Source organism: Lampetra fluviatilis, chromosome 14 (genome assembly GCF_964198595.1).
Source record: "Lampetra fluviatilis chromosome 14, kcLamFluv1.1, whole genome shotgun sequence".
NCBI lineage: Eukaryota > Metazoa > Chordata > Hyperoartia > Petromyzontiformes > Petromyzontidae > Lampetra > Lampetra fluviatilis.
In genome coordinates this window covers 14491764-14513026 of record NC_136288.1, presented here as the reverse complement: position 1 = coordinate 14513026, position 21263 = coordinate 14491764, and the positions used below count along the sequence as shown (strand labels likewise).

Here is a 21263-nt window from a genome sequence, read left to right as displayed (position 1 = left end):
CCACCACGCACTCTCCTACCTCTCTCATCTCACTCTACTCTCCCCACCACGCACTCTCCTACCTCTCTCATCTCACTCTACTCCCCACCACGCACTCTCCTACCTCTCTCATCTCACTCTACTCCCCACCACGCACTCTCCTACCTCTCTCATCTCACTCTACTCTCCCCACCACGCACTCTCCTACCTCTCTCATCTCACTCTACTCTCCCCACCACGCTCTCTCCTACCTCTCCCTCCCATCTCACTCCACTCCCCACCACGCTCTCTCCTACCTCTCTCATCTCACTCTACTCTCTCCTCCACGCTCTCTCCGCCCCAGCAACCAAGCCTCTCTGTCTAAGCTGCCAGTCAAGTATCACTCAGTGGGCGGTCGCTCATTCTCGTCTGCTGCCCACGTGGTCTGGAACTGTCTTCCCACAGACATCCGTGCTGTCGACTCCCTGCTTCTGGAATCATTACTCAGTGCAAAACAATCGCGATTTTATTTTTACCGCACATAAACATTGGCTACGTTTTCTTGGTTCTTTCGGTAAAGTCACGTAGAAGGGAAATAATAAAATAATAAAAATAAAACATAACTATTGTATTACTTCCCTTCTACGTGACTTTACCGAAAGAACCAAGAAGATGAATCCCTGCAGTCACGAAAGCTTTAAATCGAAATGGCTACGTGTATTGTGCAGAGAGTGGCGGTCACTCATAGGCACAGAGAACCCAACGTTCCAGGTCTTAAGCCTGGGGCAGCGCGTTATCAGCACGTAAGTCTGGGTTTAAGGGAATTGCAGACCTTGGGGGCAGGATAAGAGAATGCGCGACCTCTTCCTGAGCGAGGGTCGACTGCGGCTTCAGCATGTCCTACGATTACTATCCAGACGAACTCAGCTCTATTAAATAGAAACCTGCAAACGCTGTCGTTCGCAGAGACATCTCTCATGCGGTGGCACGCGGGCGTTCATGCGGTGAGCGAGGAGAGGGTGGGTGAGGGGGGGGGGTGATGGGGTGGGTGAGGGGGGGGTGAGGGGGGCAGGTGGGGGGAATGGAGGGGCTGGGGGCAGAACTCTGCCGTGTCGATTTGTGGCTCCAGGTTCTGAAGGGTACAAACTCCACTCCGGGTTTTCGGGGAGGTGGATTAATTGATGATTGGAATGCGAGTGATTATGACAATGATGGTGATCGTGGTGGTGGTGGTGGTGACTATATTGTTGATGATGATCGCGATGGTGATGGCGGTGAAGATGATGATGATGACGATCGTAATGACGAGGATCATGAAATCCAGAGCTGGGTTCGATCAGACCAGGTTTACTGGCGATTTGCGTGGTCTCCATTGCAATCGACAATGCTGTGTGAACGGGCTCTGTGGAACCAATGCTGCCTAATTTAAGCATTCCCAGAAGGCCGTGTGGCTGATGAGATGTGTAAACAAATACTTGTATTTTGTACATGTGGAGGGACAGATATGTGAAGGAGGAGGCGTATTGTCTGATCGTTTAAATTGTTCATTTGCTTAGTCGTGTATCCAGGAGAGATAATTCACGACGAGTTGTTCATCGAATTAATTAGACGCGTGGAAGGAAACACGCGTGAGAGGGGCGAACACTCCATCGCCCCGTACAGACGGAGACAGATGGCGATTAGTCCACGCTTTGCTGTACCGCCTTCTCCTGGCGAGCCTCGACATCCGCACGTGAAGGGAGTTCCACAACAACAACTTGTGTGGTTATCCACCAACAGGCAGCCACCACACGACTCGACTGGTGATTGTGTAGCCATCATCAGGCGCGCGCAGCGCGTCACGAGCTGCATCGGAATTGGTGGCGCGCGATGTGAGAGACGCTGAGTGGAACCACGCGAGATGAACCTCATTCTTATTTGCCGTACACGGCACACCACATCAAGGTCATCACAAAGTCAAACGCGAAGCCGCAGAGAGGGGAGAGAGAGAGGAGGGATTGGAGGCGATGTTTGATAGGGAGCTGCTGTTGACGTCACGGCTCTCGCCTCGAATCGATTTCACTCTCCCTCTGTCTCTCCCTGTCTCTCCCTCCGTCTCTCCCTCTCACCTCCACGTCGCCAGTGTTGAAACGGATCCGCTCCTAATGGCCGTGGGAGGATGGGGAGGGCATTTATTTTGATTGCGACGGCGCCCAGAGTCTACTGAAACTGGGGGGGGGGGTAGGAAGGGAGCGAGGGAAGGGGAGGGGGGGCATGGGGGAGGTGGGAGGGGGTCTCTGAGATGGCACAGTCCTGCTGCTGGGGAGGTTATCGCCGTTGTGCTGTATCCTGTAGAGCCAAGGATACATTGTAGGCAGAGTTGTCCGGGGCTGAGTTCCGGAAATATGTGTCCGCACCCCCACCCCCCTCACACCCTCCCCGCTGTGGGGGGGGGGGGGTATAAAGCCGCGGATTTACAACTCGGACATGTGAATGCAAGGCCGTCATTATAATATATATTCAAATATGCTCCAAATGTCCCCCCCAATATTTTGATATAAAATAGATTTCTGTTTATATGATTGTGGTTATGGTTGTACTTTATTAATCCCTAATCTCTGCCATTACATACAATGAAACAAGAAAAGGTAAAAAAAGAAAAAAAACTGAGCAATGTAATACAACACACTATTATACATTATTGTAAAACAATAATAAACAGTCCATCCGATGTGTTGGTGAATTTTTTTTTTATTTTAGGCAGGAAATTAGTTTTCAAATTCATATTTTTTTTCTTTTTTTAGGGGGGGACCCCCAGACCCCCTGGAAGATGTGGTCCCCCCAAGGTTGACTCCATGGCTACGGCCTTGTGTGAATGGATGCAGCGTGGACGGCGCTCTGCCACCTGCCTTCGAATTGTCCCGCGCGTGGTTCTGAGCGTCGCCTCTCTGCTCTCCGACTGCCCAGCGGCGTCCTTCACGAGCATCCTCCACAGAGGCCCATCTTGACACCGCTGGTTCCAGTCGTTGGCAAATCCACTCGGCTCCGATTTCTCCGTCATCACGTCTGTCTGCCTTACCCGTGTCGTGCCCGTTAAGCCCCCTCGATCCGGCCAAACAGAAGCTGATTGGGCACGCGGTGGCTGGGCTTGTGGTTTACATGACCCCGCCAAAGCAGCCGCGCCTGCCACAGGAGCTCACCGATGGGACTGAGTCCAGATATTTGAAGGATATGTGAGCTCCTCACACAATCCAATCGGGTTAAAACCAGGATGGATCGCAGGCCAGTCTGAATGTTTCGAGTCGGCACAGATAGATACCGCTCGACACTGATTTTAGCTGTGGCTTGGAGTCGAACTCGGGAAGTCGCCAGGTCTATGGCGCAGTGCGCACACCGCTGCGCCACCACTCCTCCAGGGTAGCGGACACAATGTCACGTGATCCCCACTCACTGACATCTCGCTACGAGCGCGCGAGGAAGGTCGTGCATTCGGAACGCGCCGATTAGACCGGCCACGCACAGCAGCGCGGGTGTGGATAATTACTGATTGATATGATTGGTAAACCGAGGGGGGAGGGGCGAGGGGGGGTGGAAATCTCATGACACGGATCACATCGTCATCCTCATTCCACCGTCTCAAAGCCAGCGTGGAAGAGAAGGCCAAATACAGAACCCTCTGGAGATCTCCCTCTAGCCGTGGGAACTTCCGCCAGCAGCGGCGTGAGCAAGGGACTTGCTAGGGCTGCGCCTTTGCCTCCGCAGACCTCCTCACGTCCAGTGCGACGTGAATTCTATTTTGTCGCTGATGGGCGCGAACCCACAGCGAGTCATTTGCCAGCCAGCGACCTGACCCAGAGAGGATTTTGTTTGATATAAATACCGAATCCATAATGAAATGGGCCGCCTCTGCGCTCCCGCCCCCCGCACGGAGGGAATTGGGCGAGCGACCTTCGGCCGAGTCCCAGCGGCCCGCCTCGCCAGGACGTCTCGGGGTCTCCGCTTCCATCGGCCAGGCGCGTTGCCATGGGGTCAGATGGAGACGCGTTTCTTGAATCGAGCGAGGTTTTATAGGTTTCTAACGCGTGGGCCTTCGTGACCAATAGTGTCTAATAAGCTCTGGGTCTTCTCGACTTCTTCACACAAATTCGTGAAGCGTTCTTCACACTTCTGGCAACAGCAAAACAAATTCGCGCGATGAAGCTGGCTGTCATCACCAGCGAAACGTCTCAGTACCCAAATTGTAAATGCTGCGGGTTTACTCTCCAACACACCGGTGTGCTGAAGTCGTCACTGACTGGCGCGTGCTGTTTAAGTGACAAACCTTACTAATTGGCTGTGTCGGGTGGTGGCGGCTTTACGACCCATTTATCTGCATGCGATCTAGCCCCAAAGACCCTTCATTACCGAGGTTCCAGGTCCTCGGCCTGAGAGCAAATCACGGGGAGCGCCTCGGAGCTCGTCAGATCTCGAGAGCTCAGCGGGGTTGAGCCTGGAGAGCGCGAGGACGGGACGAGCTACACGCGTGCCTCGCTGCCGCGGGCGGCTGCGAGAAGAGAAGCGAATCGGGAGCGACGTGAGAGCCACGCTGCTCGCTGCGACGTCAACTCCCGCAGAGAGGGCGCACTCAGCAGCCACGCGCGCGGAGCCTCTTCCCACGACAGCCCTGCCCTGCCTCCCCTGCCTCCCTCCCCCTGCCCTGCCTCCCTCCCCCTGCCTCCCTCCCCCTGCCCTGCCTCCCTCCCCCTCCCCTGCCTCCCTCCCCATGCCTCCCTCTTTCTCCCACTCCCCCTTGCCTCCCCATCCCTCTACCTCGCTGGGCCCGCGGTCGAGCCTCACGACGGAGCTGCAGCCAATGGAGGGAACGCAGCGCACAGCGCAGATTGGAGAATTTTACAAATCTCGGCGTGATCCACCAATCCCTGCCTCCAAGCGGCGGATCACGCGGGCCACGCCGAGTCGATAGGATGACGGAGTCGGGTTTTTTTTATTCACCGTAAACCGATACCTGGCAGCACGCGGCGGCGCGCCGAGCACGAATGCACCGCGCTCGGATAGCCGCGCATGCCTCGCCTCCCACGCACCCTCTCGAGAAGAGGATGCGCTCCCCCACCCGTCTCCTGCGCTGCACCAAACGCCGCCCCCGTCTCCACCCCCCTCGCTCTCTCCACCCCCCTCGCTCTCTCCACCCCCCTCGCTCTCTCTCTCTTGCCCGCTCTCCTTCACTCGCTCTTCTCTCCGTCTTTCTCCGCTCTCTCCATCTCCCCTCCCGCACTCTCAGCCCCTCCCTCTCTCCCCCCTCTCTCCCTCCCTCTCGCCCTCTCCCTCCTGCAGGCGCTTGCCGTGTGTCCCACATGCGCACTCCGCGCCCGCGACTGCGGCTGTGTGGTCGCGTCTCCTGTGTGTGTTTCTGCATTCTGTGCGGAGCGGTGGCGCAGTGGTTAGCGAACAGCGCTACGAACCTGGCGACCCGAGTTCCACTTCCGCTCATAGCCAACATTGGTTACGATTATCAGAACCGGTCCTGGGCCTCCCCTAGGTCGACTGAGCCTCAAATGAGTACCTGGACCTGTGTGTAAACATTGCCACGTGGGAGACAAAGGCAGCCGGGCGTGGTGCTGGCCACCGGCCTCTCGCGTGCCATGCCGGCCTTTATAGGTGCCCTCGAACAGCACTTGACCCAATAGCCTATTAAAGACTACACGGGAGACCTGTGTCTTTGTGTGATGTGTGATATAATTAGCATTGGTATCAGCCATGATCAATCCACAGCTGGATGAAGGCCTTCTCTAAGCAGTGACTACGTCTGCGTGTGTAGCGTAGCAAGAGACTGAACACTCGGTGAGAACCTGGTGTGTGGGTATGGTGGTGGTGGGGGCGGTGTGTGTGTGGTGGGGGGCGGTGTGTGTGGGTGATGGGGGGGTGTGTGAGTTGTGGGGTGCTGTGGGTGGTGGTGGGGGCGCTGTGTGTGTGTGGTGGGGGGCGGTGTGTGGGTTGTGGGGGGCGGTGTGTGTGTGTGGTGGGGGGCGGTGTGTGGATTGTGGGGGGTGCTGTGTGTGTGTGGTGGGGGGCGGTGTGTGGGTTGTGGGGCGCGTTATGTGTGTGGGTGGTGGGGGGCGCTGTGTGCGTGGTGTGGGGTGGCTATGTGGGTGGTGGTGAGGGGTGGTTGTGTGGGGGGTGGGGGTGGCTGTGTGGGTGGTAGTGGGGGTGGCTATGTGGGTGGTGGTGAGGGGTGGTTGTGTGGGGGGTGGGGGTGGCTGTGTGGGTGGTGGTGGGGGTGGCTGTGTACGCGTGGGGAGAGAGAGAGAGAGTGTGGGCGGGTGGTGGTGGGTGGAGACTGGGAGGAGCGAGAGAGAGACAGCGAGAGGGAGAGAGAGCGCGTGAGAGAGTAAAACGCGAGGAACAAGGACAAGAGCCGCAACCCTTGCACGCAGAAGAAGAGGGCATCATCATCGTCGTCACCATCGCCATTTACATCTTCTCATCGTCACGCGAGGACGACGCGGAGGGGGTCGCCACGCCGTTGCAAACGAACGACGACTCCGCCAACGAATGACTCCATCGCTACATCGACCGCTTCGTTCAACGTTGCTCCCCGATTCATTCCTCGGGACGCGAGCTGCATCGGGGATGGAGACTCCGCCTCGCCCATAGCCGCAGCTGCTGCCACCGCTGCTGATGCTGCAGCCGATGCTGCTGCTGCCGAGGACGCAGGGCGCGCCCGGCGCTGCTCACGGCGAGTGAGTGATGCACCCTGGGCCCCAGTGGACCGGGAGACGGAGGAGGAGGAGGAGGCGGCGGCGGATCGGTGGGGCCGTCCACGCAGCATGAACCCCGCGGGGACCCCTCGCCGCCAAGTGACGCGGCCCCTGTCCCCCGCGAGACCCCGGGAGGCGGGGGCCGCCCCGCGATCAGTGCTGACCCCGGGAACGGGGTCATCCTCGGGCTCATTGCTGCGCACCTCGCTCCGGGGTCAAGTTCTCTCCCGGGGTCACGCTGGGCCTGCCCGCGGGGGTCTTGGTGCTGCGTCATCTGCCAAGGGCAGCGGTTCTGGATTGTCAACCGCCGCCACCACCACCACCGCAGCGAGCCACGCGAGTCGCGGTGGGACTCCCATCCCAAGACGGGTTCCTCCCGTGGGCAGCGCGAGCAGCAATGGGGGCAGCGGTGGAGGAGCAGCGACGAAGGCAGCTTCGCGAGCTAAGGGTAGCAGCAGCAAGGCTCACACGGGCCGGGCGACTGCGGGCGGCCGCCACGAGTCGTGGGCAGCAGGGGCAGCGGGAAGGGCAGCGGCCGGGAAAGGAGGAGGAGGAGGCGGCGGAGGCGCCGCGGATAGTGGTTCCGATGTTTCGGACTCACCCCCCTCCGAGCCACTCTCTGACGAACTGCGCCCCAACGCGGGGCCCGAGAGCGACGTGGAGTCACTGGGGGGGTCAAGCGAGCCAGAGACGGTGAGAGCCGCGGCCGAGAGCGGACCAGCATCAGCAGGGGCAGCAGCAGGAGCAGCAGCAGCGGGCAGCACGAGGAGAGGCGGCGCGGAGGGAGCGGCGATCGATGGGGATGCGGCAACCTCAGCTGCGTCGTGTGGGAGAGGAGGGGCGGGGGTGAAGGTGGGGGGGCCTGTAGGAGCCGAGGTCGTCAAGGCGCCGTCTGGCAGAGAGACGGGGGCGATGGCGTCGCCGGCGCGTCCGGGAAGCCCGGGCGCTCTGCAGGAGATGATGAGAGACCTCGACGAGATGCGGTCCGAGAACGCGTACCTCAAGGTGCGGGCTGCCACGGGCACGCGCTCGCTCGCTCGCTCACTCACGCAATCACAAACACAAAGATCACCCGTGTAACCTAACACACTGTTGGGACAAGTGCACGTGAAGGCCGACACGGCACGCGAGGGGGTGGGTGTCCAGCACCACGCCCGGCCGCCTTTGCCTCCCTCGTGGCGATGATTACACACCACAGAAGGTAGTAATTTGAGGCTGAGTCGACCTAGGGGAGGGCCAGAACCGGTTCAGTTATTCGTCACTAAACTACCGCTCCACACACACTCACTCACACACTCACTAAAACACTCACGCAATCAGTCACACACTCACTCACTCACACAATCACACACTCACTAAAACACTCACGCAGTCACACACACATTCACTCACACACTCACTAAAACATTCACGCAATCAGTCACACACTCACTCACACAATCACTCACACACTCACTAAAACACTCACACAATCAGTCACACACTCACACAATCACGCAACACACTCACTAAAACACTCACGCAATCAGTCACACACTCACTCACACAATCACTCACTCACGCGATCACTCATTCACACAATCACTGAAACACTCATTTACCCTCTCACTCCGTCACGAAATTACTGACGCACTCACGCACTGACCACAATCACTCCTTGATATTATCACTGACACACTCACTTAACACAATCACTGACGCACTCACTGACACACTCACGGACACCCACTGCCACCATCTCTCCACAATGTTGAGTGTCAATCAAAGTAAGAGGTGGCTGGGTAACTCAGAGGGTTCATAATGGCCCCGTCAGGGACACTGAACTGCACTGCTGAAAGCCTGGGTTCGAATCCATGTTTGATCGCGGGTGATAAACAGAAATCTCAAATGCAGCGAGTGTAATGGTTTCAGCCAGGTCACGATGGAGGAGGCTCTACGTGGGACATCTTTCTTTGTTACGCAGCTACCGTGTCGGCCTTCAGAGATGTTTGCTCACAGCACTTGTCCCAGCAGTCTGTTGAGGGCTAGACGTGGGATATTTGTCTTTGTCTTATCCGGGTATGGCCGAGGGGGGGGGGGCAGTGGTTGTGAATGACGCCGCGTGTCCTTTTCGCGCGGCAGCCCCAAGGCTGCAGCATTCAGAGCGGAGTGAGTGGCGAGAGCAGGAGGAGGAGGCGCGGCACGGTGGTGGCGTCGGTGCCGCAAACTTCATTCGCCTCCCGCGTGGGCACGAGACGAGATCGGAGATATTCCGCCCCTCGACCTTCACCACTCAACGTCATCATCATTATCACGATTATCATCATCATCATCAGCAGCAGCATCATCATGATCATAGGCATCGCCAGCAGCTGCATATGATCATCAGTATCCAACATAAATCATCATCACGAGCTGCTGGACCATTATAATCATCGTCATCGCTGGCAGCATGATTCTTGTCACCGCCACCATCTTTACTGATAACAGCACGTCATCGTGCTGCCCCTAGGTCCACTCAGCGTTAATTGCGTTTTCAGTCCAGGGTGTAAAACAGCAGCACCGGGGCGTGGTTGTGACCGGACACCACGAGCCGCGTGCGTCGTGCGGCTTTAATAGGTTCTCGCTGACAGCAGTGACCCCGACGTTCTGTGTGGGATGCACCAGGGATGTTTAGTCCTGAGCATGATGCCGGCCTGTCCTGCTCGCTCAGAAACATCGCGTGAGGTGCTGCTGGGTCGACTGCAGCTCGTCCAGAACACAGCTGCTAGAGTGCTTCACGCACACACACACCGTGTCGCGAGCACTCATCATCATCATCATCACCACACATCTGCTCGATAGTCCCTGCACTGGCTAGCAGTCAGGTACCGAGTGGACTCTAAGATGCTGTTGCTGCTCACCGAGAAGGCTCCGTCGGTGGCTTGGCGCCGCAGTCTCTACAGCCACTGCTCCGTACCAGGTCGCTGAGAACTTCGCGTCTTCTAAGATCTCCGAGGCTCTGTTCCTGCGGTGGCCTGGATTTTGCCACTGCAGCCGCCAGACTATGGATCTGAGGTTGAACTGCGCGCTAGCAGCGCAAATTATTAGCTTCAGCATCGGCCGGACCGTGACCACATCTGGAAGCGGTTGACCTCCAACGGCGCGTGGCAGCTGCGCATAGCGAAGGGATTGGGGCAAGGCGACATCCCCCTCCCCCCCGATCCTCGCGGAGACAGAGAGTCGCCGCGCTCGCTGCAGCTTTCCCGGCTAAACACCACGGCGACCTAATTAGCATTCGCGTGCATCTGTCACGACAGGAAGCCACGTGGGCCTGATGGCACCGCGCTCACTTGGGCCGTGGCGGGCCCACGTGTCTGCCTTGCCGTCCTCCCATCGCTTTTGACCTCCATCTCATTGTGATGATCATCAATCCTCCTCCTCGTCCACCTCCTCCTCAACAACTCATCCTTCTCTTGCGCCACCATGACCGTAACTATCGCATCCTCCGTCTTCATCGCTACACCTCTCTTACCGCTCCTCCTTATCCTCGATACCATCCACACCTCCTCCTATATCCCTACCCCCAAAACCAACTCATCCTCGTAACCATCTCCCCTCCTCCACATTCCTCCTTACCTTGTCCCCTTCCTCCTCTCCCCGCCACCCCGAACCATTCCTCCAACTCCTCCCCACCCATCACCTCCGACTCTTCGCTGACTCCCCCCCCACCATCCCCCCAACCGCAGGACGAGCTGGAGGAGCTGCGCGCCGAGATGGACGAGGTTCGCGACGGCTACCTGGAGGAGGAGGCGCGCCAGGTGCGCGACCTGCGGCGCGAGTTGGAGCGCGCGCACAAGACGTGCCGCATCCTGCAGTACCGCCTGCGCAAGGCCGAGCGCAAGGGCGCGCGCGCCGCGGGCGCGGGGCCCGGCGGGCAGCCCGACGTGGACGTTCTCATCAGCCTGGAGCAGGACCTCAAGGTGACGGGGGCTACGGTGGGGCGGAGAGCTTGGAGGGGGGGGCAGCGGAGGGGGAGGCGTGGGGTGGGGTGGGGGAGATTTGGATCAGAATCTGGATGTTTATTTATGCTGGAGAGGAATCCCATGAGCTATAGAGCTCTTCTTCACAGATGTCCAGTAGGGCCGTTACAACGACAACAATTACAAAAAACGATCGGGGTGCAAAGTTTATGAAAGGTAAACGAATAACTTGAAAAAAATATATATATATATATATATATTTTTACTTATCAGGTCAAACGCAGTGAGGTGTAACATATTTTGCGGAAGCAACCTAGCCACACATGATAGCTCAACAACGTGGCCTATCACGTGGAAATATCAAGCAAGAAGATTAGTTAAATAATGGGATGGGCAGCGGCAGTGACATTTCAGAGAGAGCCAGGCGACTGAAGGCTGTGACCTCAAGGTGAGAGAGGCCGGGATAGAGGTCAAGATCAAGTCAGTTCCAGCACCCCCACCTCTCTCTCTGCCCCCCCCCTCTCTCTATTTAAGGCCTCGACACAGAGGCGTTGTGTCTCTGTGTGTCTCTCTCTGTGTGTCTGTCTGTGTGTCTCTGTGTGTCTCTCTCTGCTTGTGTGTCTGTCTGTGTGTCTCTGTGTGTGTTTCTCTCTGCTTGTGTGTCTGTCTGTGTGTCTCCGTGTGTGTCTCTCTCTCTGCTTGTGTGTGTGTCTGTGTGTCTCTGTGTGTGTCTCTCTCTGCTTGTGTGTGTGTCTGTGTGTCTATGTATGTGTCTCTCTCTGTGTGTCTCTGTGTGTGTCTCTCTCTGCCTGTGTGTCTGTCTGTGTGTCTCTGTGTGTGTCTCTCTCTGCCTGTGTGGCTGTCTGTGTGTCTTTGTGTGCGTCTCTCTCTGTGTGTCTCTGTGTGTGTCTCTCTCTGCTTGTGTGTGTGTCTGTGTGTCTCCGTGTCTGTGTTTATCTCTCTCTAAAATTGAGCAATCTTTGGAAGAACGTAATCAACCAGGTAGGGTGTTGACTGTTGTGTTAGCCGACTCTCTGTGTTGTATTGCATTGTATTTCTAAGTTTACTAGGTTTGTTTTCTACCTGATGACGATTGCTTGTGTTGCAATCGAAACGTCGTATTCTATTATTATTTAATTTATTGTCTTCCTACGTGACTTAACCGAAATAACCAAAGAGTAATTCCTGCAGTCACGAAAGCTTCAAATCAAGTTTCAATTCAAGCGCATCGATTAAACCCACAGGAACGACGCTCTCCGTCCCGGCGAGAAGCGTCATCGATCTCGCCTCTCCTCCAGGCCATGCCTTGTGCCCTCCATTCCCCTTCATGACGAGACCACGCCCACTCTGTGACGCGCTCGAGTCACCCTCCCTGCGAGTGATCCAGATCACCCACTCTGAGTGATCTAGAGACGCACTCCTAGAATCACGCTCCAAGTTTTGATCACCAAATCGCGGGATACCAAAGTGGCTAAACCACCTGGCGGCATCGCCCCCCCCCCCTACCTGAACCTCATCACCCTATCCCGCACCCCCTCTCCTCCACCCCAGCGTGCAGGCGGCCACGAGGCGACACCAGGGGGTGGAGTCGCTCGCTCGACGCTTCCACGGCGCGCCGCGGACGCGGTCGTGGATTTGTCACCTGGAGGGGTGGGGGGGGTTAGTGGGGGGGGGGGCAGGTTGAGTGCGGGAGCCTTCCCCGTCTGTCTCCGTGGGTAATTGGGGTCAGGGCTGGAGTCGAGGTGACATGGAGACATCGACCCCCCACTCCACTCCCCCCTCGATAGCCGGGAGGTTCCGTATCGCCGCGCGGTTTCACTTCCCCATCGATGTCCCGGGGAGGTGACCTCGGGTCACCTCCTCCATCCCTTCTCGCGTGGTCGCGGTGGCTCCCTCTCATCCGTCGTGTCTCTGTGGCCACGTGTTCAGTCTCAAGGCGGTGCTGGCCACCCACCCCCGTGCCGGCCTTCATCGGTGCTACTCCCTAACCTACCAGCACTTGCCCCAACCATCTGCTAAGGCTATACCGGGGAACTTTGCCTTTGTCATTGTCAAGGTGGGAGGTCGGCTGGGATAGCGAAGGGTTGATGCGAGCTTCGACACTCGCACACTCTCACACCCAAAGACAAAGATCCCCCGTATAGCCTTGACAAACTCTTGGGGCAAGTGCTGCACGGCACACGAGGGGGTGGGTGTCCAGCACCACACCCGACCGCCTTTGTCTCCCTAGTAGCGATGTTTACACAGCGTACCAGGTACTCATTTGAGGCTGAGTCGATCTAGAGTAGGCCCAGGACTGGTTCTGGTAATCGTCGCCGGTGTTGACCGTGAGCGGGGTTCGTAGCACAGCGCGCTAACCGCAACACTACCGCTCCCCTCTCTCACACTCGCACACATTCACCAACACCCGCCATTTGCCACGAAGTGGCGGTGACGTCACCATGGTGCCTGTGCCAGGCCAGGTGCACTTTGAGGTCGTCACGTGAAGTGCCGAAGTCTCGCTGGCAGGAGGTCACGGGACAGACCCAGGTGCCCACGGGTTGACCGACTGAGATGACTCCTGGCAGACGCACCAGCTGTACCCCGACTGCCCTCTCACGCCCTCTCGCTCACTCTCCCACCCTCTCTCTCTGGCGCTCTCCCCCGTCTAGGTGGCCAAGGACGTGTCTGTGCGCCTGCACCGCGAGCTCGAGAGCGTGGAGGAGAAGCGCGGCCGCGTGGAGGACGAGAACGAGGCCCTCCGCCAGAGCCTCCTCGAGCTGGAGATCAGCAAACAGGCGCTCAGCAACGAGCTGGAGCGCACCAAGGAGGTGACACTCACTCACACACTCACACACACACACAATCACTCACACACTCACACTCACTCACAAACTCAGAATCACTCACAATCACTCACACCCTAACAATCACTCACAATCACTCACTCACTCACACACTCACAATCACTCACTCACACACTCACAATCACTCACAATCACTCACAATCACACACTCACAATCACTCACACACTCACAATCACTCACTCACACACTCACTCACAATCACTCACACACTCACTCACACACTCACAATCACTCACTCACACTCACTCACACACTCACCAATACCAACACCCGATATTCGCCAGAAAGTGATGGTGACCTCACCATGGCATCTGTGCCAGGCCAGGTGCCCTATGAGGCCACGTGAAGTGTCGAAGGCTCGCTGACAGGAGGTCACTGGACTGACCCAGATGCCATGGGTTAACTGACTGAGATGACTGGCTGATGCACCACCTGTATCCCCTACTGTGTCAACTTGCTGTGTGTTAGCCACTTGGCGCTCCGTTCATTGCTGTGAGCGTCGCTCGTCTGACCTTCGTTGTTGTTGGAGGGCGACTGCCTCCAACTGCTCAGTAGCAGCGTCCTTCACGAGCCTCCTTAATAGAGGCCGATCTTGACACCTCTGGTACCAGTATTCAGCAAGTCCACTCAGCTCCACATTCTTCCATGTCGCATCAGTCCATCTCTTCTCCAGCCTGTGTCGTGTCCGTTTAGCCCTCTCTATCCGGCCAAACAGTATCCGCTTCAGCATGCGGTAGTTGGGAATGCGGGCCACATAACCCAGCTAGACTCACACACACTCACTCACACTCACAAACAAAGATACCCCATGTAGCCCATATAGCCTTTTAGTTACTGCTAAGACCAGTGTCGTTAGTGAGCACCTGTGAAAGCCGGCACGGAACACGAGGGGGTTGGTGGCTAGCACCACGCCCGACCGCCTTTGTCTCCCTGGTGTCGATGATTACTCACTGCACCAGGTAATCATTTAAGGCTGAGATGACCTAGGGGAGGTCCGGGACCGGTTCAGATATTCATCACCGATTCTGGCTTTAAGCGGGTCGCAGCACGGTAACCACCACACTTCCGCTCTCCAAATACAACCATAACCCCCCCCCCCACACACACAGCTAGTGCAGTGCAGACGTTGGTCTAACACCCAAGTGCAGACGTTGGTCTAACACCCAAGTGCAGACATTGGTCTAACACCCAAGTACAGACATTGGTCTAACACCCAAGTGCAGACATTGGTCTAACACCCAAGTGCAGACATTGGTCTAACACCCAAGTGCAGCCATTGGTCTAACACCCAAGTGCAGACGTTGGTCTAACACCCAAGTGCAGACATTGGTCTAACACCCAAGTACAGACATTGGTCTAACACCCAAGTGCAGACGTTGGTCTAACACCCAAGTGCAGACGTTGGTCTAACACCCAAGTGCAGCCATTGGTCTAACACCCAAGTACAGACATTGGTCTAACACCCAAGTGCAGACATTGGTCTAACACCCAAGTGCAGACGTTGGTCTAACACCCAAGTGCAGACATTGGTCTAACACCCAAGTGCAGACATTGGTCTAACACCCAAGTGCAGACGTTGGTCTAACACCCAAGTGCAGACGTTGGTCTAACACCCAAGTGCAGACGTTGGTCTAACACCCAAGTGCAGACGTTGGTCTAACACCCAAGTGCAGACATTGGTCTAACACCCAAGTGCAGACGTTGGTCTAACACCCAAGTGCAGACGTTGGTCTAACACCCAAGTGCAGACATTGGTCTAACACCCAAGTACAGACATTGGTCTAACACCCAAGTGCAGACGTTGGTCTAACACCCAAGTGCAGACGTTGGTCTAACACCCAAGTGCAGACGTTGGTCTAACACCCAAGTACAGACATTGGTCTAACACCCAAGTGCAGACGTTGGTCTAACACCCAAGTGCAGACGTTGGTCTAACACCCAAGTGCAGACATTGGTCTAACACCCAAGTGCAGACGTTGGTCTAACACCCAAGTGCAGACGTTGGTCTAACACCCAAGTGCAGACATTGGTCTAACACCCAAGTGCAGACATTGGTCTAACACCCAAGTGCAGACGTTGGTCTAACACCCAAGTGCAGACATTGGTCTAACACCCAAGAGCAGCAGGACCCTGCTGAACATGAGCCACGAGTGAGTGGACAAATGGCAAGATAGTAATCATTATTAATTATAATTAGCCTTCGTGTCAAAGGCCACTGTTATTAGCACACGCATACGTAATTGTACGTGTGTGTGTTATCACCACACACACACACGGATGCATCCGTGGAGTGTCATCGCTCTGCGTTTTGTTCATTTTAGTAACTGGGGCGTGATTTTTGCAGCCGGTGCGATATCTCGACGGCCCCCCTCCCCCATCCCTCCGTGCCTCCGCCCCCCCCCTCTCTCCCCATCCCTGGAGCCAGTCGCTAGCGCGTCTCCCTCCCTCTCTCAGTTTTCCTCCTCACCCCCCACCCCCCACCCCCCGCTCGAAGCTTCGCACTTAGGGTCACCGCAACGTGAAGGGGGTCGAGTTGGCGGTGGGGTCCGGGGATAATTAAAGCCCTCAGCACGCTCCCCGCCGAGGGAGACACACCTGGCTGACCTTCCTCCGATTGCCCAACGAATGCGTTAGAAGGTCGCACTCATTATGCACGCACGGTGAACTTCCTTCGCACCGTGTGTAGGCGGCCGTGCTAATCGGAGGGTAGCACACAGTGGTCGTCACAAGCGAGCCGCGATTCTTCGTTGATCTCGCCATCGAGCATAGGCCATCATCATCATCACCGCCAACTCCGCTGGGCAGCCTCGCATCGGCTGCTGGCTGCTCGACATCGGACAAAGGCGGCGGTCACCGCATCGCCATCGTCATCATCATCATCGCGCGTGTTCAGACGCGCTTCTGCGGCCGTCTGGAACACTCTTCCTTCCGATATTAGGAATCCACTGGAGCTACGCACTTTTAAATCATCATCATCATCTAGATTGACACACTAATTTCTTAGAGCTGTTTCTTGAGTTTAGTTTGTGGTCCTTTCCCCCGCACGGGTGGCTACGTACGGTGCAGAAGAAGTTCAACCCGCAGACATTATCCGCGGGCCGACGAGAACCATCGCTACCTCAGCAGCGCAGCTCACAGGCGGCAGCCGGCGATGAGCGTGCGATCTTCCTCACTGCTCACATCGTCGGCATCGTCATCAGCATTCTGTCAGCCGTGCTCAATCCACTGCTGGATGGGGGCTTCCTCCCGCGAGCCGTTGCCATGTCCCCGCGAGGCAACGACGGATCCGCCCAGCGCCCGCGCCACGAGCCCATTTCATCGCTCCGTCTCCCAACAGGGGAAGTGGTGTCTCGGACGGACGCCACGTTCTAGCCACATAAACATTGACTAAGGTAGAGTCTAGATGTTATGTACACAATAAAAAATATATATAATCTAAAAGTAATTCTCAATCCACTGCTGGACATGAAAGCGTTCCGACGCCGTGTCGGTCTTAGGCGTTGTTTGACCATACTTCACCACGCCGGTCACTGCGGGTTGGTGCAGGCGGGGAGGCGTGGTGAGTTTGGTGCTCGCCCCTCCCCCCTCCCGTCTCCATCCCTCTCGCTCGCTCTGTTTCCCCGGCAACGCGTCGCCATGGCGACCCGTCACCCTGGCTACCTGGGTAACGGGGTGCGAATGACGAGGTCCCCGTCGTAAATCACGGGACCGTGGGCGGAGCTGGGATGCCTTCCAATTACGCGACGCGAGGGAGTGAAACGCGCCCCCAAGAAGCACGACCACCGCGGGGAGATGGAGCGATCGGAGCAGCAGCAGATCGCGGGCAGGCGCCGGGCGGATTGCGACATCGCAAGAGGTGGCCAGCGCCTTGAGGGGGTCCATGTTCAGTAGCCAAGGGGGGGGGGGTCCATGTTCAGTAGCCAAGAGGGGGGGGTCCATGTTCAGTAGCCAAGGGGGGGGGGGGTCCATGTTCAGTAGCCAAGAGGGGGGGGGTCCATGTTCAGTAGCCAAGGGGGGGGGGGGTTATGTTCAGTAGCCAGGGGGGGGGGTCCATGTTCAGTAGCCAAGAGGGGGGGGTCCATGTTCAGTAGCCAAGGGGGGGGGGGGGTTATGTTCAGTAGCCAAGGGGGGGGGGGTCCATGTTCAGTAGCCAAGAGGGGGGGGGGTCCATGTTCAGTAGCCAAGGGGGGGGGGGTTATGTTCAGTAGCCAGGGGGGGGGGGTCCATGTTGAATAGCCAAGGGGGTGGGTCCAAGTGCAGTAGCCAAGGGGGGTGGGCAGCTGTAAGTCTTTCCACTGACGTTCCCACGCCTGTGGGGGTATTGGAGGCTGGGGGGTGGGGGGTGTACCCCCTTCAGTCTCGGCAATGCCAGGGGGGGTCGAGGGGCTGGGAGTGACGCCGAGGCGCAGGGCTCCCGCCTCTGACATTCGTGGCCCCGCGAGCTCCGCCCCGCTAGCCCCGCCCCCTAGCCCCGCCCCGCTAGCCCCGCCCCCTAGCCCCGCCCCGCTAGTCCCGCCCCCTAGCCCCGCCCCTAGCCCCGCTAGCCCCGCCCCCCTATCCCCGCTAGCCCCGCCCCGCTGCTATTTGGGAGGTGGCGCGCGCCGAGTCGCTGGTGTCGGGTGCTCGACACCCACGGCGGCGGGCGGGGTTGCGGGGGGAGGGGGCGGGGGGAGGGGGGCGGGGGGTAGGGGGAGGGGTCGCCCACGTGGGCGATGTAACGTGATCACGCGCACAGACGTCGACTCGTCATGCCGATCGACCCACTGCTGGATGAGGGCCTCCCGTCATCGAAGCGCGGTTTCTCCTGCCGCACCGTGAAGCATATCGACCATACTTCACCAGGCTGGTCTGTGCGGGTCGGTGAAAGGCGGGGAGCAAAGACGTGGGAGCATTGAAGTAGAGTACAACAGTGGATTTTGCTGCACTGCCGTCTGCTGCCCACCCCCAGCGGTATCCAGGAGGCTCAGAGCGGCTCAGCCCCCCGAGGAGGTGCGAGAAGATTTGGCGAACTTTGTTCGCGGGCGATGGAACACGACTGGTCGATTGAGAGCGATTCCTCCCGCTCACGATACGCGCTACGACCGCTCGCCCGCCGCTCGCCTGCGATTCGTGCAAAGTGCGCGCGAAGCAGCGACGCCCGCCGTGACATTCGCAGTTTCAGACGCGTGACGCGATTCGAGGCGATATTCCATTGCGTAATCGAAACTCCGCCGGCGAATCGTGATTATTCATCGAATCGTCGCGCGAGTCTACGGGGGGGGGGCAGAGTGGCCACGTGGCCGCTCCGAACTCATGCGCGTCACAAGGGGGACGTGACGTCGACGCACCGCGAGGGATGAATGAGCGGTGACGCGACGCCCAGGGGCGGAGCCGATTGGCCGCGATGTTTTAATCAGGGTGCGGTCTCCCTGCGCGTCTCGAAATAGATCCAGCTCACATTGATCCCCAAACAAGACCACTCTCCCTCTCTCTCACCCACACACCCACCCACCACCCCCTCCCGCACCTCCCCCTCCCCCTTATTCCCTCGCCTCCAATCCCTCAAATCCCCCTCCACCCCCAACCATCCCCTTCCCACCCCACCCAGCCCTCTCTTCCGCCCCCTCCCATCCATCACTCTGCTCCCCTCAATGCCCTATGCCGTCTGCATCCTTCCAATCCATCCCCTCCATCTCCTCTCCGCTGGCCTTCTCCCATACTCCCCACTCCCACCTCCCCCCCCACTCCTATCGCAGCTCCCCTTCCCCCTTCCCCCCCTCGCCCGCGGGAGCCGCGAGTGGTGGTGGCGCCCCCCCCGGGGGTATTCATAGCGCGCGGGACACGTGGCGGGGGCGGCAGCGGCGGCAGCAGCAGCGGCAGCGAGCGCCGCATTAAAAATAAAACGCGCACGTGGCGGTGGTGGCCGCGTGGCAGTCACGCACTGTGAAGCCGCCGCCGATGAGCACCTATAAGTTCAATTCCCGCTCACGGCCAAAATCAGTGACGATTATATTCACCTGTTCTGGGCCTCCCCTAGGTCGACTCAGCCTCAAATGGATACTTGGTGTGTTGTGTGCAAACATCGCCACTGGGGAGAAGAAGGCGGCCGGGCGTGGTGTTGGCCACCCACGCCCTCGTGTGCCGTTCCGGCCTTCATAGGTGCCCGCCAACAGCACCTGCCCCAACAGGCTGTTCAAGGCTACACGGGGGATCTTTGTCTTTGATCTTCGTTGCGTTTGTCCGTGCGTCGTGTGGTGCAGAACTCTGCGAGGAAGCGGGGCAGTCGGGAGCTGCACAGAGTGGCCGAGAAGAAGGGCGCGGGACAGCAGGTGAGGCCACGCACCACGTCCACCAATCCGCTCCACCACTCTCAACCACTCTCCAGCACTCTCCACCACTCTCAATCACTCAACCTTCACCTCCAGCCCCCAGCCAACACCTCCACAATCGACTTGACCCACGGACTCCCATAGAGACCCATAAAGACACAGACTCCCATAGAGACCCACAAACTCCCATAGAAACCCGCAGACTCCCATAGAGACCCACAAACTCCCATAGACACCCACAAACTCCCATATAGACACAGAGACTCCCATAGAGACACACAGACTCCCATAGAGACCCAAAGACTACCATAGACGTCCACGGACTCCCATAGAGGCCCACGGACTCGCATAGAGACACACAGACTCCCATAGAGACCCACAAACTCCCATAGAGACACACAGACTCCCATAGAGACCCACAGACTTCCATAGAGACCCACAGGCGTAAACTCAGTTGCGATTAAACCGGGTACCCAGGTGTAGCGAGTTGATGGCCTCAGTCCGGTCACCAAAGACTGCACTGACTGCTCTCTCGTGGCCTGCCCCTCCCCCACACCCCCCACACTCCCCCCCGGCCCCCAGGAGGACAGCGCCGATCTGCGTTGCCAGCTCCAGTTCCTGCGCGAGGAAGCGGCGCTCATGCGCAAGAAGATGGTGCGAGTGGGGCGCGAGAAGGACCGCCTGGAGCACGACGTGGAGCGCTACAAGGCCACCTTCGGGGAGCTCGAAAGCCCCCCGCTGCCCCCGCTTCCCGCACCTCCGCCAGCGGCCCCCACCGCAACCACCGCCGCCTCCGGATCCGCGGGGAGTCTCTCCCAAAGGGGGGGTCCGGCTGCAGGCGCCACGGCGCCTGGGGCGGCGATGGGGGGCGCTCGGTCCGCGTCGACGGCGATGATGACGATGAAGACGACGCCGACGTCGTCGTCGGTGTTGACATCGGGGGCGACGTCCCCCTCGCTCCAGCCGGGGGGGCCAGGGGCCAGCCCGGGCCCCGGCGCGGGACCCCCGTGCGTGGAGGCGAGCGGGGTCCCGGGCTCGCGCGAGGCCGAGCTGAGGCTGAGGTTGCGGCTCGTGGAGGAGGAGGCCAACATCCTGGGGCGCAAGATCGTGGAGCTGGAGGTGGAGAACCGGGGCCTCAAGGCCGAGCTGGAGGAGGTCCGAGTGGGCCAGGTGAGACGGGGATTCCTGCTCCTCCTGCTGCTGCTGCTGCTGCCAGCACTGCGTCTTGCGCTTCTGCGGCCGTCTGGAACGCTCTTCTTTCCGATATTAGGAAGCCACTGGAGCTGCGCACTTGTAATTAATATAGATTGACAAACCCGTTTCTTTAAAACGACTTTTTGCGTTTAGTTTGTTTTCCTTCCCCAGCACATCTGATCATCACGGTTGGCCACATACGGTGCGAAAGCAGTTCAACATACATACATACACCTCCCTCCCTCGCTTCCTCCCCCTCCTCCCTTCCACCCCTCCCCCTC

The 21263-nt window shown here is 58.2% G+C and overlaps 1 protein-coding gene across 1 annotated transcript in view; it reads left to right on the top strand.

Moving 5' to 3' along the window:
• Positions 1–6254: 6254 nt before the first annotated feature.
• Positions 6255–21263, top strand: part of LOC144935908 (uncharacterized) — a 31289-nt gene continuing 16280 nt past the window's right edge. Inside the window, 5 exon segments of the mRNA XM_078862773.1 lie at positions 6255–7697; positions 10400–10633; positions 13285–13443; positions 19720–19788; positions 20371–20958. Of these exon segments, the coding sequence (XP_078718899.1) occupies positions 6762–7697; positions 10400–10633; positions 13285–13443; positions 19720–19788; positions 20371–20958 (1986 nt within the window). The 5' untranslated portion in view covers positions 6255–6761.